Below are 19,185 nucleotides of genomic sequence, written 5' to 3'. Positions count from 1 at the left end.
AAAATAATTATTTCAGACCCATACCCCCACCCCAGCGCCATGCCTGTTGATTTATTAAATGTCTTTAAACGCAAGATCGATGCTTCTTCAGTAGTCCTATCACATCATACACGTGTGTCATGGCAAGAGTTCAACGTTTCTGCAGCGGTAAACAAACTACACGGTTCGTGCGCCTGTGTATTTTGACAGTGACTTCCCTTGCGCAAATCCAAAAGTTGCAGTGTCTGCAAGCGAAAGAGAAAGAGGACTGTGAATTATCAGAAGTAGGTGTTTCATGCCATTAGCAGATGTAGATGCACTGGTCACTGTAATCAGAAGATACACAATAAGAAGCTGTCCACTGTCCACTTTATTTTCTCACTCTAGGGACCTTTTAGGCTTACGCACAACAACCAATGATTATAATATGATTGTTAGTGTTACCCTGTGCAGGGAAGGAGCATTTACTTGTTCACTCACATAAAGTTAAATTAATGCACATCATAGCTCTGTCGAATTTTGTTTTTGTTTACATTGATGCTTTGCCTAATTATGATCTTTTTTAGGTGAACAAGCACGGGCATCACAATGTGTCTGAATGTGCCTTGCCTCAGCCTCATTGTGGTGGGGGTGGGGGTGCTAATGTCAGTGGTGATGTTCTACCCTTCACCCCCCTTGTCTCCTCAAGTTCTTGGATGGCAGAAGCAGGGCAAGTTCTTCAGCTACAAAGGGCATAACATCTTTTACAGGGGTGAGTGACTGAATTCACTGGAATAGATGATTTTCAAAAATAACTCTGTCAATCAGGACTGATTTTGATTGTCTGAACATTTTGAAAGGTCCTCTTGTTTGTGTAGTAAAGGATGAAACATTGTGAAATAGTGGTATCGCTGTGCAATATTTTGTGAACAGGATTCTACGTCTGTGTCTGTTACAGATATGAGCGGTAAAGGAAGCAAAGGAACAGTGATGTGTCTGCATGGATTCCCCACCTTCAGCTGGGACTGGAGCAAGGTACAGTAGAACCTTCCTTTTAACCCCCCCCCCCCCCCCCCCACCTCTCACGTTAAGACCTCTCTTCTTTTAAGACTTGCTTTTTTAGATTTTCTGTTTATAACCTCTGTACATTTATATCCATTTATTATTAAGACTCCCTTTCTTTTCAGACCTGATTTTCTCACAATTTTTGGATGTCTTAATTGGGGGGTTCGGGGCGGGGATGTAGCTCAGTCGGTAGCGCGCTGGATTTGTATCCAGTTGTCCGCTGTCAGCGTAAGTTTGTCCCCACGTTCAGCGAGAGATTTATTTCTCAGAGTCAACTTTGTGTGCAGACTCTCCTCGGTGTCCGAACACCCCCCCGTGTGTACACGCAAGCACAAGACCAAGTGCGCACGAAAAAGATCCTGTAATCCATGTCAGAGTTCGATGGGTTATAGAAACACGAAAATATCCAGCATGCTTCCTCCGAAAACGGCGTATGGCTGCCTTAATGGCGGGGTAAAAAACGGTCATACACGTAAAATTCCACTCGTGCAAAAAACACGAGTTCTTCTTCTGCGTTCGTGGGCTGAAACTCCTACGTACACTCGTGTTGTTTGCACGAGTGGAATTTTACGTGTATGACCGTATTTTACCCCGCCATTTAGGCAGCCATATGCCGTTTTCGGAGGACAAAAAAAAAACACACGAGTGTACGTGGAAGTTTCAGCCCACGAACGCAGAAGAAAAAAGGGGGGTTAAAACAATTGATAGTTCCAAAAATAGATGAATTCTGAAAATAACTCTGTCGGGCTTGTATCAGTTGTGAAAGAGTGAATACCCTTGCTTTTTAAGTGAGACAAAAAAATCCACGGTCCAGTCACTACCAAGGGCTGTGTCTGAAACAAGAGTAGAAGGAGCATGTGTATTATTATAGAGGCTGCGAGAATGCCGAAAAAACATGATGAATGTTTTGTCAAATATTTTCTCCTTATTAACGATGGATTTCTTGACCGTAGATAAATAGGAAGCAAAACAATTTATATTTTTCATGTATTTGTATATAGCAGTTGTATTGTTTTCTTATTTGTATATGCCTGTGTTTTCACAGATATTACCCGGACTACAGACACAGTACTCCAGGGTTATCCTCTTTGACTTTCTGGGCTTTGGCCTGAGTGATAAGCCAGTGAGTTTTTAATTCTAATTAAAAATCAGAATTTCAAAATTTTCCTTAAATTTCAAATTCTGTATATGTACCTTCTCTAAATGTTCACATATTTGTTCATTCTGTTTGACGAGTTGACAATTGTTTTCTGATTTGAAATTGTACCTGCACTATCTACTTGAAAAGTTGAAAAATCCAGTGTTGCATTCCTTTTCTTAGGAACTCTGTCACCTTATACGTTTTAGTTTTGTTTTGTTTTTGTTGTTGCCTATGTCCCAACTCTTGTTCCATTGTCCCAGTATGCTCTCACACCGCCCCGTCCCAACATTCACTTCTCATCAACAATCTGAATTTCGTTCCACTGCCAGACTTGTTGTATCTAAAGACACTCCAGGGAGAGATATCAGGTCGCTGCGGTGGGCTACCCGCGGAAGATGACACTGCACCGCTGCCGAGTCACTTTTGTAAATTTTAACATCATATTTTTACAGGAATCCCACAATTACTCCCTGTTTGAGCAAGCAGATATTGCAGAAAGCCTGGCAGCAAGCTTGGCAGTGACAAAGACACACCTGCTTTCCCATGATTACGGCGACACAGTGGCGCAGGAGTTGCTTCACCGTCATAACCAAGTGGTGCAGGGGAAAGGGAAGGCATCAGCTTTACCAACACTCACTCTACAGTCGCTTGTCCTGCTGAATGGAGGTAACTTTTTAAGAGATCGTAAAGTACAATGGTACCTGCATTGTGTGGCCCCTCTGATGAGAGGACGCCTTCTGGTGTCCCTTTTCTCTATTATCTCTCCCAAAATATACCTGCCATGACCGGCCGGCCACCTGCAATGTAGGGACTTCTTCTTCTTCTTCTTCTGCGTTTGTGGGCTGGAACTCCCACGTACACTCGTGTTTTTTGCACGTGTGGAATTTTACGTGTATGACCGTTTTTTACCCCGCCATTTAGGCAGCCATACGCCGTTTTCGGAGGAAGCATGATGGGTATTTTCGTGTTTCTATAACCCACCGAACTCTGACATGGATTACAGGATCTTTTTCGTGCGCACTTGGTCTTGTGCTTGCGTGTACACACGGGGGTGTTCGGACACCGAGGAGAGTCTGCACACAAAGTTGACTCAGAAATAAATCTCTCGCCGAACGTGGGGACGAACTCACGCTGACAGCGGCCAACTGGATACAAATCCAGCGCGCTACCGACTGAGCTACATCCCCGCCCTGTAGGGACAATTTTGGCTGGTCCTAAGGGTGTCCTTTCATCGCAGGTACCACTGTAAGTTTTTTTGTTGAGTTTAAAATAATGTCAGGGTTTTTCTTCACATGTCCCTGAAAGTAAAAGTAAAATCTCAAGCCTAATTATAGCATAAGTTATGTTTTGTTTTTCTGTTTCTTCTTGGTTTCATAAATGTGGATTCAGTCACATAGAGCCATATTTGGACAACTTTTGCAGTTTGGATCAACAGGCGCTTGACATAACTTCAGTGTAGATTTTTTTAGTCTGAAAATGCATTTTTTAAACATGAGCAAAAACTTGAGTGGTTGCCTGAAACTTGAGCTGCATGAAGCTTTCAGGTTCAGTCTGTCAGTTTTTCTGTTGCGTTCTTTTAAGGCCTTTTTTATTTTTTAATTGCAAGCCTGTCAAGGCCTACTTTTTTCATCAGATGTTTGTCTTCTCAAAGAAAAATACCTGTGAAGGCTTACTTTTATGCCCAATATTTCAACTAAGAAGTTGCTTGTTCATTTCACTAGATGTTAAGGCAGGTCAAATGGAGACAGGGATATTACTCTTCATACACAAAGGGAAGCCACTGAGTTGTGTCGCCATTTTTTCCTGGCAGGCTGGGAATTCGAACACATCGAACAGGGAACGCAGAAGAAGAAGAAGAAGAACACGTCGAACATTCGAATGACGTAAATAGAACAAACGTCACATTTTTCAGGCAGCGTAAGTGAATGACGTCAGAAAATGACGACACCGCCAGAAATAAAAACAATGCGACACGCCTCCCAACCACGAGGTCAAAAACACGTGGGCATCTAATGAAATCGGTACAAAGCCGTTCTCTTTGCCAGTGACATCGTAATAATCACCAAAGCTAACATTGAAGCTCCGGTAGCAGGTAAGAGAGTGTCTCCCAACCCGTGATGCTCACAGCGTGATTGCATCAGAATACCACATGTTAAAACCGGTGTTTGAACTAGAATAACAGCCAGTAGTATTAAGAACAAGTGTCTTGTGTATGCAGCCCTCTTTCTACTGTACGCTGGCAGCAGATAATACAATAATTGAAGTCCTTCGAGGCATAAGGGGCCCATAAGGCGAAAAATTGCTTTAATTCCACCCTCAAAAAGTCCCAGCCTTCAAACCGTAACAAATAACAGTACGCACTATTAAGCAAAATTATAAACCAAGCCTTGATTATTAATTTTTATTATTACACTTGTATCAAACAAGTGACCTCCACCTTTTGATTGGCGTTTTTATTACATTTGAATCGGACTTGTGGCCTTTCAAAGTTGCGGTGACCTTTGACTTTCAACAGAGGTCATATGTAACAGTGGTTTTTAAAAACATAATTTAGTTGGCTCATATATCTGAGACAAATGATCGGACAACAGCCCTTTACATTATCGTGACACATATTTTTCTGAGGCACACTGGACAGTAATAGTGCAAAGGGTGGGGTTAATCAAGGGAGTGAACCCCCCCTAAAAACACTACCAACCTGTCGTTTTTTTTGTTTTTTTTAATGCCGTTTTGATCGCTCTTGCGTTTACAACCCATCTCATCAAATCGTAATTTATTTCCAGGCTACCAGCAATAAAATACCTCAACATGAGGAACAAATTTAAAATAAACTCTGGCAAAAGACGTGACGTCACAAAGTTTGAGTATGCGCAACATTTTCGTTTACCAGTGCACTTCGTTACCTGCCCATTGCTGCTTTGGGTGATATTTTTTAAATGACTATTCCTATGCAGATGTTTGTGTAATTGGCCGTTTTCAAAACATACCCATTTTTCGATTTTTCGGTCCAAAATTCAAAACGGGCACTGTCTTCCGAGACTCATAGCTCCGAAACGAACCCACTACCCTATATTTTTTTTTATGCTGAATGCATAGCAGACAGATCGAACTTAAAAAATAACCAACTTTTGGGAGAAACCAAATTATATTTAACGGGTCCAGTGAACTACCTTAATTATTCTCTCAGGTAACAGGAGATTGGTTCGGCATAACTCTCACTTACTCTTGTTGCACATGTCGTCTGCATTTAGAGTGCTTATTACTTCCCTTTCTGTGATCAATATTTCAGCGAAAAAGCAGACATATGGATAACTAAATTGCTTGTGTCAAGTGCCCGTGATAATTCCCTGTTGCAGGTATATTTCCTGAAGGACACAAGCCTCGCATCCTACAAAAGGTGTGTGGGTTCCTTGACTGAGCAATATTTATTTTGCTTTTAAATTTGGTTTTAGCTAAAGCGTTTGTGCTTTTTGCAGGAGTTTTTCCTGAAACAAATCATCCAAGATTTGTACAGAAGGTTGGTTGGTTGTTTTCAGTCTCCTGTTTTCAGACCTTATTTGTTTTGTTTGTGTGTTTGTTCACTTCTTTGTTATTTAAACATGTTTCCATGTTTGTATATAAAAAAAAAACAAGTCGCGTAAGGCGAAAATACAACATTTAGTCAAGCTCAGTCGAACTCACAAAATGAAACTGAATGCATTGCATTTTTTCCGCAAGACCGTACACTCGTAGCATCGTTTGTCCACCGCTCGTGGCAAAGGCAGTGAAATTAACAATCCAAAAAAGCGCGGGAGCGGTTTGCGCTGAGGAGGATTGCACGCTTTTCTAACTGAAAGGCATAAATTCTGCAAATAGTGCATTGAACGATTTTGCTCTCAAACGAAAATCAGATTGAACCTGTAATTTGTAGTTGACATCTTGAGTGTCGGAGCAAATGTTTCACGCTGTCAGCGTGCGCTTTGCAGTATTGCTGATCCAGCCACAGCTCACTGTGCTAATAAAGACAATGGGCTGAAACTGAAAGGGAGACAATAACGTAAAAAAGATAGTGTATGGCCCTATAAAATGCAACTGGCTGTTTGGCTGTATCAGATATCACAATCATGCCACGACTTGATGAAGGAGAGAGACAGCAAGCGATTGGGATGCTTATAGAGCTGGCCAAAGCATTGAACGTGATGAACACTGAACGTTTTCCGAAATCATTGCGCTGACTCAGTCACTTTTTTTGAAAAAATGTCATTTCATGATGTTCTATTCAAAATCAATAAAGCGAAGGTTTATAAACACTAAAATCGCCAATAGATAAAATATTCAAACATTGAAAACATTCACCACTGAGTTGATTTTTTTTGATTTTTTAAAGTTCAGTTTGCGGAATTTATGCCTCTCAGTATACAGTCAATTCCGGTTAATCGGCCATCCGGATAATCGGCCAATTCCGGATAATCGGCCAATTTTCCCTGGGACCGAATCTTTTCTTCATAGTTATGTGTTAAAATGTTCGGTTAATCGGCCACCACGAAAACTTTGCACATCGGCTAAACGGCCACCTCACACTTTTCACGTTTTTGTGAGTGGTTCAATGATCATTACTCACATGACAGCACAAAGGTCTGCCAGTGAGTTTACTGAGTTTACACACTGTGATCGAAACAACTGACAGTCAAACACTGACTTGCTTGTGCCGAAAGCCTCTTTGCACAAACCATGGCGACGAAAAGGAAAGACTACAGCGTCTTGGAAAAACTTGAATTCTTGGACAAAGTGAAAGGATATCCGCCTAACACATCAAAATTGCAGCTTGCAAATCAGTTAGGGGTCCCAAGAAAAACCCTTTGTCGATGGATTAACGACGAGGATCATCTCAGGAGTGAAGCTGTAGGTGGACGCTTGTCTGTCTCAAAGAAAAGGAAAAGAGGAGGATCGAAAAGACGATGAAGTGGACGAGGCATTGGTTGATTGGTTCAATATGCCCTGGAAAATGCCTTCGGGGAAGAAGAACTGCATTGCCTGGACGTTGTCTGTGCTGCAGTGAGGAAACGTGCCAGTGCCAAACAAAAGCAGACGACACTGGACACATTCTTTGGAGACATGTAGAGCACGTATGCCAATGCACGAAACTTCCGCTTTCTGCTACCATAAGTATCTTCCAACATCCAACATTTTTGTTCTGAGGAACTTCCCGATGCGATGTTCGGATAATCGGCCACTTCGGATAATCGGCCATAATTCAGTCAGTGCCAAAAGTGGCCGATTAACCGGAGTCGACTGTATATCTCTATTCTTTTTAACTCTCTGAACGTGTTTTTAATTCAAACATATCATATCTATATGTTTTTGGAATCAGGAATGGACAAGGAATAAGATAAGGAATCGATTTCGGAAATTTAATTTTAATCATAATTTTTATATTTTTAATTTTCAGAGCTTGTTTTTAATACGAATATAACATATTGATATGTTTTTGGAATCAGAAAATGATGAAGAATACAATAAACATAAATTTGGATCGTTTTATATAAAAAAAATTTAATAACAATTTTCAGATTTTTAATGACCAAAGTTATTAATTAATTTTTAAGCCTCCAAGCTGAAATGCAATACCAAAGTCCGGCCTTCGTCGAAGATTGCTTGGCAAAAATTTCAATCAATTTGATTTAAAAATGAGGGTGTGACAGTGCCGCCTCAACTTTTACAAAATGCTGGATATGACGTCATCAAAGACATTTATCAAAAAAATGAAAAAAATGTCTGGGGATATCATACCCAGAAACTCTCATTAAAAATTTCATGAAGATCGGTCCAGTAGTTTACTCTGAATTGCTCTACACACACACACACACACACACACACACACACCACGACCCTCGTCTCGATTCCCCCCTCTATGTTAAAACATTTAGTCAAAACTTGACTAAATGTAAAAATGAACTAGTCATGATGTATACTAAAGGTGTTTTTGTGTGAAATGCTCAATGATTTTTAGTGTTTTCTTTTTAATGTTGGAATCTTTTTTCCCCCTCCACACTGAACAATGAACTTGTATATATAGTTACTAGACAGATTTCTACTAACAATTATTCCTGTAGAAGAATAGGCATAAATGAATGAAAATAATAAGATGAAACAATAGCAGCACACATTTGTCCTAAAATATCATCATTCACTGTGCATCACCATTTGCATCATCAGTTTGGTGAAAGTGATACATGTTGCCTGCAATTGCATCAAACTAATACCCTGGGATAACAGTTTCAATGTCCACACAAACAAAAATAATCTGCAGTTGATACACTTTTATTTTGATTGCCTTAATGTATTGACATGAGAAGTTTTCATTATGTATGCGTTTGTGTGTGTGTGTGTGTGTGTGTGTGTGTGTGTGTGTGTGTGTGTGTGTGTGTGTGTGTGCAGCCACCTTGCAGCAACCTTTTAATTTCTGTAAGGGTGTGTGTACTTGTGTGTGCTTGCATGTGTATACTGTAGTGTGCTTGCATGTGTGTGGGTGTGTATGTGTGTGTGTGCGGGCATGCATGCATGCATGTGTGTGTGCTGTGTGCGTGCGTGCATGGGTGGGTGGGTTTTTTTTTAACTAAAAGTGTGTTTTTTTAAATGATTTTCAGTTGCTCCTGGTACCTGTTTTGGGGCCAATTCTTGGACGTCTTACTTTCTTCAGGCTGTTTAAAAGAGGGTTCGGATGAAACAATTGTTATTGCTACTCCTAGTTATTATGACACACGTATATCAAGTACATGCCCCAGTAATTATTACAATGAAAAGCAAATGACAATACAAAAAATTCACAGTACCTATTGAACCATTGAATGAACAGACAAATAATGATCAGACAATGAAGATTTGCCTTGGGTATTGTTTGCCCAGTTTCAAAAATGGTGACAGCAAATTAATTTGACAGTTGACAGTAACTTTGTCTGTAAATTGATCAAATAAAAAATGCTTTACTTTAGTATTGGTTCAGTAAAGTTTTGGAACTGAAAAAGGTTCTATAGTTTTCTGATAACCAGTAAGTCTGCGGTGCCTGTTTTGTTTTCAGATTTGGAGAAATATTTGGAGAAAACCAACCCTCAGAGGCAGAGTTTTTGGATTTCTATGCAACTTTGTGTCATAAAAATGGACATCATGTTACGTCAGGGTGAATATGATTCTTCTTCTTCTGTACTTGCAAATACAAAAATCATTTGTGTGTGTGTGTCTGTCTGTCTGTCTGACTCTGTCTGTCTGTCTGGTTGTCTGTCTGTCTGTCTGTCTGTGTCTTGTTTGTGCCTAGACAATTACAGCAGTCCCTCTCATGAACGGACACCCTTGGGCCATAGCAAAACTGTCCGTACATTGCAGGTGTCCGGTCACGGGAGGGGTGACCACACCACCCCCTCCCCCGTACACACACACAGACACACAAACAACAGGATTGAGTCTATGCTAATCACTTCTTGTGGCTGCTAAACAATAAACTCCTAATATATTAATACTTCTTTAAACGTTCTGTAAAAATGATTTGTATGAAAAGTGTTGAAAAGAAGAGATAAAATAAATCCTCAAGGCAGTGAACACACTCACCGTGCACTGACATACGAAAGCAGCCACACAAACACAGCACAGAGGAGCGTGTGCAGATGCCTTGCAAGAATAAGCTTGAAAACCAGTTTGAATAAATAGCAGCAGATAGAGCTGCATGTCATAATCATGTTCTGGTTCTGTAATTTATTTTCATCTTGTCTGGCTTTATTGACTGCATGCCGATCATGTGGCATGGCAGTGACTTTTCACTCTTCAGTCGGAAATACACTGTACATAACACAGCTCCCACTCTCCCTCACTAAATGCCTACCCCAAGCCGTGACAACTGATGCTTGGAAATTGTGTGGAAGAGTACACCTCTCTATTTCTCTCCAATGCTCTTCCTGCTGACATGCAGTGACACCGGACATCCCACCGAGTTTAGCCAGCTACCCCTCCACCCCCCTCCCTCCCTCTCTCTCTCTCACTCCCTCCAGCCATGTACTGTTTGGGGCTGTGGCCAGAGAGGTCAGCTCCAACTGTTCACTCAGAGCAAAACCAGTTGACTGTGTCGTAACTTTTGACAAAGCAAGACAACTGAAGGGTTCACAGATTAGGCAACCGACTCACTGGTCAAGGCTGAGGGGAAACAAGAGTATCTTGTCAATGAAAGAGGTTACACACAGACACACGATGCTGAGAACTGTGGCCGGTTTTTCACTCTCTTTTGCTCAGGACCTTCATCGACTGTGGTTTCTGTTGTTTACGTCCAACAGACAAGAATAAAGAGCACAGTGCAGTTTCATGTTGGCATCTTCGCATGTACTCTACTCCTGACCAAAACTACCCCCCCCCCCCCCCCCCCCTTCTGATGGGTACACGTGCACTCAAGTTACCAGTGACTGTCGTCACGCCATTGCGGCTGTGATCTTTGTACCAAGAGCCGGACTGCTCTGTTATCGATTTTGTTGTGGTGAAAATTTGACGATGGTCTGTCCGTACATTGGAGGTATGACCTGCTGTTGGGACCGAAAATGAGTGTCCGCGTCCACGTTTTGCAGGTGTCCGTTTAAGGGGGGCAAATATAGAAGGAAAACACTCCGTGCCGAGCAAATGTGTCCGTACATGTCAGGTGTCCGCTCACGCCGGGGGCCGTACATTGCAGGGACTGCTGTACACACATTATTTTCATGTATAAGTGTCTGTTTTTGTCATTGAAAGCAAATAATGTTCACATAATTAATGACAATTTTCTGCGCAGTTTGTTGAGCTACATTCCGGAACGTCATGCCAACAGAGACAGATGGGTCAATGCTTTGAAGGAGGCTAAGATCCCAGGTATATGCTGCAAACCTATGTTTGCCTTTGCGTCACTATTACATTTGATAGGGAGAAAGTTTTATAGCAATAGTTGTCATAACAGTGTTGTATTTTCTAGTTGTTTAATTCTTGTTACTTCATTATTTAAGTAGGTTAATTGTGGTGGTTAAAGGCACACTCCTTCCCCGCGAAAACACAGACCTCAGACCATCTTGCCAATCCACTTGGTCATATACCAAAATTCAACACCCTGACTACCTGCTGTGTTGAGTTGGATGCTTTTGATGAATTAATTTCTTAAAAAGTCAGCAGGGGTTTTCACGAAATTAATTCATAAAAAACGCTATCCACAGAGAGCCGTCAGGGTGTTGAGTTTTGGTATGTGTCCAAGGGGAGGGCTGGTCGGATCCCACGTAAACACTGTTGAAAACAGAGACAGTGAGCCCAACTGTGTTCACAAAAAAGAGAGTGCCTTTAAAGATCTATATACTTTATAAAAGCTTCTCTGTAGCAAGCCTTTTTTTATTTCTGCTACTTTTTACTTCTGTTTGAATATACCATTTGCACTATCAATAAAAAAAAATCCCGATTAAGATCACTGAAAATTGGCTTAATGATCGAGTCTGTGCTCGTCTTTTTGTTTCAGTTTTGATGATCTATGGCCCTGCTGATCCTGTGAATCCTCCAGCATTTGCTGATCATTTTCGGTGAGACTGTTTGCAATAGTGTTTGAGAATGTTACAGTGGTACCTCTCTTTTGAGACCCTCCATTAAATAAGACTCCTTTATTATACAACCTCGTTTTCTCAGATGTTTTCTTCATAACGTGTCACTCTTCTTCTTCTTCTTCTTCTGCGTTTGTGGGCTGAAACTCCCACGTACACTCGTGTTTTTTTGCACGAGTGGAATTTTACGTGTATGACCGTTTTTTACCCCACCATTTAGGCAGCCATACGCCGTTTTCGGAGGAAGCATGCTGGGTATTTTCGTGTTTCTATAACCCACCAAACTCTGACATGGATTACAGGATCTTTTTCGTGCGCACTTGGTCTTGTGCTTGCGTGTACACACGGGGGTGTTCGGACACCGAGGAGAGTCTGCACACAAAGTTGACTGAGAAATAAATCTCTGGCTGAACGTGGGGACAAACTCACGCTGACAGCGGCCAACTGGATACAAATCCAGCGCTCTACCGACTGAGCTACATCCCCGCCCCGCGTGTCACTCAATTTACCACCCTTCTTAAGACTCGATCCCTCTCTTTTGTTACATCTAAATCTATTCTGTCGCACTGTAAGCGAGGGAGATTTTAACTTCAAATACTACACTTGAGTTCTCGAGCGTGGGCGATCAGTATTGACTCGACTCGAGTTTCTGAGTCTCTCCATTCGTATTTGTGTACTGTTCTCTTTATCTCACTGTTCGAGGCAAGTTAAGTTGATAACTGACCCTATGCTCCTGTTCACTTCGTGTAAGTTTGGAAAGCTCAGATTTTAAGAGGACAAAAAAGGTACCATGGTATCTTAAATCTACAGCTGTGTCTGTTCATATTATGAGGCCCCTATGGTAAGATGACACCTCCCAATCAAGGACTGTTAAGTAGTCAATTAATTAAATTGCATGTATTCCTCTTGTGAAATGCCACTTGCAATGGGGGTAAGGACACTCTTTTTGCTGGTTTGAATTAGCTTGTCTGTCCATTAGGCCAACAAAAAAAATAGGTGTGGTTAGGCCTAAAAAAAAAATAGGTGTGGTTACGGTAACCCGACCTACCCTATTTTTAGGGGCCGATCCTATAACTTTTTATTACATTTGTTAAAAAAAAAAAAAAAAAAAAAAAAACAGTGCAAAAAAGCGAAAGCGCCCGTGTCGCACACTTATTTCCCTGTCAAGTACCGTACTTTCAAAATCCGTGTATGAAATACGAAAAAAATCAAAGAGACCGCTTGAGTACCAGTCAAACAACTTGTGATAATGCATGTTTCAGCTACTAGGTACTGCCCTGCCTTTGATCTGGCCGCACACACAGATTTCCACTCTGTTAAACTCGGTCACTGACCGGTCACTGACCCGGATGCAGGAAGTGTTTCCTCTCTCAGATCTATATGACAGGGGAACCACCTCTCATGGCAAAAACTGGGTCATTGACCCCTGGGAAGAAGGTCGTGTCTTTTAACAAGGCCACCCAGCTATCACAATGCCTTTGGTCACTGACCGGTCACTGACCCCGATCCAGGAAGTGTTTCCTCTCTCAGATATGACAGGGGAACCACCTCTCATGGCAAAAACTGGGTCATTTTGGTGCGCCCTATTGGCCCCCTGCCTCCAATGGGTGACTGGATTACAATTTTTTTTTTAAAGAAGGGGGTGCGTCTTAGATAACAAAGCGCCTTGTCACCCGGAAAGTAGGGTAGGTTTAATTTGTACACATTAGAAAAAAAAGTTAAAAAAAAAAAAAAAGTGATTGCCTACCTACCTACCCTATTTTTTTTGGCTATGTTACCGTAACCACACCTATTTTTTTTTTTGGCCTTAAGGTAACATAGCCAAAAAAAATAGGGTAGGAAGGTAGGCAATCACTTTTTTTTTTTTACTTTTTTTTTTTAATGTGTACAAATTAAACCTACTTAACAGGGAAATAAGTGTGCGACTCGAGTGCTTTCATTGCGTTTTCTACACTCGGGGTTTTTTTTTTTTTTTGGTGACAAATGTAATAAAAAGTTATAGGGTCGGCCCCTAAAAATAGGGTAGGTCGGGTTACCGTAACCACACCCATTTTGTTTTTTTAGACCTTACAGGTGCCATTGTAGAAATCGTTTATTTTGTGTATGTGTAAATAATGACTATGTAACATGAAATGTATAAATACAGTGCAAACCCTGATTTAAGACTTCCCCCTTTTTGAGACCGAGCTTTTTGAATTTATTGCTTAGGCCAACAACAAAAAATAGTCTGTTTACGGTAACCCGACCGACCCTATTTTTTTCGCGCGACCCTAGACTTTTTTTTTGCATTTGGGGAAGAAAAAAAAAAAAATCTTTTGTTTTTTTTGGCAAAATAACGTAAAAATATTTTTTTTGGGGGGGAAAAAAAAAAAAATCCCGACCTACCGACCCTATTTTTTTGGCCTATGTTACCGTAAACAGACCTTTTTTTTTTGGCCTTATATATAACCTCTGTGAATGTACCCCTAGTTTTAGACTCCCTCCCTCAATGACAACTGCAACCTTTAATGATGAAAACTTTCAAGGTTAATTAAGTCAAACTTTGTCAGAAAAAAAGAAGCTTCGATCTTGCTTGCTTTTAACTGCTCCTTTTAAATTAAACTGTTAGACAATACACCAATTTCTAATGTAACTGCACGAATGGTTAATTCCATTGAGCCGAGTACTACACCTTTCTAAAAAATCCATACCAAATTAAGAACTGAAGTCAAAAGAATTAATTTTGTATTCTACAATTGTGGAGAAATTACACATTGTTCCTACCAACAACAACAAAATCAATCTTATTTAATGCTGCCCCATATTTTGTTACATGACCTCAAATTGCAGATATAAACCCTCTTCTTGGAAAAATTGCCTAATACAAGCACTGACTCTTCAAATGTTCTAATAATTAGACTTAGTGCATGTTACCAGCTTGTCCAATGCAGAAAACTTGTCTAACCTTCAAATGACATTGGTTTTGTTGCAGGAAAGAGTTACCACAGCACAAGCTGGCCATTCTGGACAAAACAATTGGTCATTATCCCCACTTGGAGGACTCAGGGTCAACACTGTATCATATTGCACAATTTCTGCAAACAATAGCATAGCCTGACTGGGAATTTAGTTGTGGCACTGTGGAGTTTATTTTTCTGCTCTTATTTTTTTCTGGCAGCATCAATCATTTGTGTTTATTTCTCTGCTGACAACTACATACACTCCAGTAACACGGCGGAAAATGGCGACCGATATATATATAGCACATTGGGACTATCTCCCACGTCACAGCTAACAGGACCAATGAAATTGCTGCTCTGGCAGCACGGGAGAAAGGGGAAGGGAGATGGAGGGCTCCGAGGGTGCTATCAGCCTCCAGTAACCCCGACCCTAACCCCCTCATTCCTCCCACTTGCCATTTGAGCTTTTTTTAATGCAATGCCATTTACATTATGATAGAACTTTTTGATGTAGCAACATGACGAATATGAACTTGTACTGCATTACCTGTGCAATTGCAGTTTACAGAGAGAAAGTAATGAATATGTATATAGGTGAAAAAGATCAATAAAAATGCAGTAAAAGCACAGTAAACCCTAATCTGTGTTTTCAGCTAAAATAAATCAAGGGACGGGCGCAATGGTCTTGTGGGTATTAGACACCGATTTCCCAAGCTGAAGGTTCAGTGTTTGAATCCCGGCCGCGCCTGGTGGGTTAAGGGTGGAGATTTTTCAGATCTCCCAGGTCAACGTAATTATGTGCAGACCTGCTATAGTGCCTTATCAACCTTCATGTGTACACGCCAGCATAAGACCAAGTATATACGCACAGAAAAGATCCTGTAATCCATGTCAGAGTTTGATGGGTTATAGAAACATGAAAACACCCAGCACGGATCCAGCATAATCGGCGTATGGCTGCCTATATGGCGGTGTAAGAGTGGTCACACATGTAAAAACACCCAGCACGGATCCAGCATAATCGGCGTATGGCTGCCTATACGGCGGTGTAAGAGTGGTCACACATGTAAAAACACCCAGCACGGATCCAGCATAATCGGCGTATGGCTGCCTATATGGCGGTGTAAGAATGGTCACACATGTAAAAACACCCAGCACGGATCCAGCATAATCGGCGTATGGCTGCCTATATGGCGGTGTAAGAGTGGTCACACATGTAAAAACACGCTAGTGATAAACATGAGTGGACGTAGGAGTTTCATCCCATGAACGAAGAAGAAGAAATCAAGGATTAAATCACCTTGAACTTTACTGTTAAACATCTAATGCAAAATATCACCTTCAAGCCCTTTCTATTTTGTGTGTGTTATGTTTTTAATACCAAACTTCTAATAGTGCCATATTGGCCAAAACCAAATGTAACAAGCTCTTGTTTGATGATTTATCCCAAAGTCTTGGTTGTCATAAGAAAAAAATGAAAGTAGGATCAGCTCTGTATACAGCTGAGATGACCAAAAGTTTGAACAAAGGTAGACCTTGCAATATTATTTTAGAATATTGAACATTATACAGTTGTATCAGCATCACACTTCAGATGAATAATTATTAATACACATCTTGCATGTATAACATTCTGAATTTGCCTTAATTTTTTTATGTGCATCTTTATTAATTGTTTTGCACTGAATGGTTTTGTAACATTTATGTGCAATTCTGTTGCATAATGTGTGTCTGTGATACATATACACTCTAACCCGCTCATAAGAAAGTCGAGGGGAATTTTTTTGGCTTTCTTATATCCGTGGTTTTTCTTATCCGAAGACTCTGGATATAAGAAATATTTCGCAATTTCTTGTTCTTATCAGAGGAAAATTTTGTATCAGCATATTTTTGTAAAAGCATTGCATAATAATTAATATGCCCGCAGGCAGGCGCGTGAATTTGCATTAATTATGAATGTTTATGTTTATAATTTCATGTCGTTAGGTTAAGTTTGTGCATTGGAATTTATTTGTGTATTTTCATGTTTTATCGAGAGATAGAGGGAGACATTGAAAGAGCGATAGACAAGGATCGATGTCTAAGGCAACGCCTTTCCTTACAACCTATCCTTACAATCAAAACAAAGCGACGAAACAACGAACGAACAAACAAACCAACCAATAAGCAAACAAATAAAAAAAGAATAAGAAAACAAACAACTAAAAAATTAGCCTGCAAGCAAGCAAAAACCTACAAAATGTTTGATAGAAGCAATACATACAAAGAACAGAGAGAGAGAGAGAGCATTTCAAGGGGAGAGATGAAGTGTATGTATGTTTAGGATACCATGCATATGTACACCAATGTATACCTCACAACGACAATAAAACACTTTATAAATCAGAAAACACATGGAAAAGATCATAGCACAGACAACACATGCTCATGTATTAGAGCACATGAACATATGAAATTACGCATAAAGTCGGTCACAAAAGAGTAGGTTTAGCATAGTTTAATAGGCTGTAAAACACAGCTGTGGGCTGTTATATACGCGCTCATACGATTAACATGAAAACAGCATATTACACAGAGGACCGGTATCGGAACAATGAAATGACGCAAAAATTAAAACAACAGTCAGAGAACACCAACAAGCAGCATGTCATTCTGTACAAACACCATGCAGGAATAATCCCAATTTTCAATATGACACAGAGACAAAAAAAAAGAATGAATTGCAATGTTCCATGCAATCATAAAATGCGCAACTTTGTCAGTAATGTCATTGTTACTTGTGTGCTGTTGCTGTGCTGATTCAAAGGAAAGTGTGAAATAGGCCTATACCAACAAGAACGCTCGAGCGATTAACCATTGAGTCAAGCGACTGAAATGTTTGTGTGTGTGTGTGTGTGCAGCGATTCCTATAAAACTACAAGACAGATGTTTATAAAAACTTGGCATATGAGTCAACGCCATCAATGATCACTTGTCTGAACAGGAGAAGCATTTCTCATTATTTGTTTGTTTGTCACAGCACATATCATACATGAAAAAAAATGCTGTCTCAATGTTAACTCTCGTTCAAACACATCAGTCAAATCATACTGATTACCATATTTAAATTTACCTGTGGACATTTTTGCAAATAATATAATGTGATTTATTTACTTGTTTTCAATTTGATTGTTTTCATTAACTTTATAACCAAAAAGGGCATCTCATTCACTCAAAACAATGTTTTTGCCAAAATGAATAAATATATGTTTCCAAACATGTTTTTTAAACATTTTACATGAGCTTTTGCAATGTGTTTTTCCTGATTTGTTGACAATGCTGCATTCATTTTATTTTCATAAAATGTGTTTATTGTGCTTTAGAATTGCTAGCTGGAGAAAATAATGTTATACTGTCTCCTGCTACTTATATGTACGGCTCAGATCAAAGCAAAGCATACTACACTGCATAGCATGAAATGATCAATCGGTAAAGAAATGAAAAGAACTAAAACAACTTTTGTTTGTGTTGTGTTTGTGGGTTTCGTTTAATTTACAAAACACGGCGGAAAGTGTCGACCGATATATATAGCACACTGGGACTATCTCCGACGTCACAGCTAACAGGACCAATGAAAATGCTGCTCTGGTAGCACGGGAGAAAGGGGAAGGGAGGTGCAGGGCTCCGAGGCTGCTATCAGCCTCACAAAAACTCATCCACTGGGAAAACAACATCAAAATTACTGCAAAGAAATCAGTCACATTCTACAACGTATTAGTTGATACCCAAACACTCATAAGTTAACAAAAACGCAGCCAAACTGCAAAACTTCTGACCATAAAATCACTCTCGAACTACCTCGCAGAGTCAAGTTACGATTCTCGGCCTCGTTGATCTTGTATAAACTCCACACTGAACAAAAAAAACACCCTTCGATAGTTCTGATGAGCGACCTTGGGTACCTTACACATTCACGTGGACAAATTTGTCCAACCAATTTTTTGTATTTTAACTTAGAAATTTGATTCATCAGGGCGGGACCAGTACGTTTTTAGGGGAGGAGGCTAAAATGTTGAAGCGGGGGTCCGGGGGCCTTCTGCGGCCCCCGGTGGGGTCGAGGGACGAAGCCCCCGTGGGGGTATGGGGGCTGAAGAAATTTTAACATTTATGCATGAAAAATTATCCTATTCTTGCACAAAAAGTCATTATTAAGCTCTCTCTCTCTCTCTCTCTCTCTCTCTCTGCCTCGTTCTAGAAATGGCAACCCTTCGACTGGCACAAAAAAGTATACCCTTTTCACAGGTCATGAATAAGGTATATGAAAAAGCAAGGTCTTGAAGTGGGGGTACACTGTGTAACAATTCTCTCAGTACACTGTGTAACAATTCTCTCAGTGACACTCAGCGCATGCAGCTAGCTAGTTGCTGCTGTCTCCATCTATTTTGAACACAATGATTTTTTTTTCTCAGAGTAGAGTGTTAGTTTGTTACAACAGGCTGAAATCATCTTTAATTTGAATCAACATTTTGCAACAATC

The 19,185-nt window shown here is 40.3% G+C and overlaps 1 protein-coding gene across 2 annotated transcripts; it reads left to right on the top strand.

Annotated features, from left to right (window-relative positions):
* The first annotated feature begins 192 nt into the window (after window positions 1-192).
* Window positions 193-18,733, top strand: LOC138964924 (mesoderm-specific transcript protein-like). 2 transcript variants are annotated; one of them, XM_070336999.1, is made up of 11 exons: window positions 193-263; window positions 546-730; window positions 917-993; window positions 2,069-2,146; window positions 2,617-2,830; window positions 5,641-5,681; window positions 8,791-8,858; window positions 9,222-9,320; window positions 10,947-11,023; window positions 11,652-11,712; window positions 14,702-18,733. In XM_070336999.1, exons 2-11 carry the CDS (start codon window positions 568-570, stop codon window positions 14,820-14,822), a joined length of 999 nt encoding a protein of 332 aa, XP_070193100.1. In that variant the 5' UTR covers window positions 193-263; window positions 546-567; the 3' UTR covers window positions 14,823-18,733. The 2 variants fall into 2 exon arrangements, with proteins under 2 accessions (XP_070193100.1, XP_070193099.1); XM_070336998.1 differs by lacking the exon at window positions 5,641-5,681 and adding an exon at window positions 5,521-5,561.
* Window positions 18,734-19,185: the final 452 nt, after the last annotated feature.

This window comes from Littorina saxatilis, linkage group LG4, assembly GCF_037325665.1.
Source record: "Littorina saxatilis isolate snail1 linkage group LG4, US_GU_Lsax_2.0, whole genome shotgun sequence".
In the NCBI taxonomy this organism is placed as follows: domain Eukaryota; kingdom Metazoa; phylum Mollusca; class Gastropoda; order Littorinimorpha; family Littorinidae; genus Littorina; species Littorina saxatilis.
The sequence above is the reverse complement of the archived record's forward strand: the minus strand, read 5'-3'. Positions and strand labels throughout refer to the sequence as shown.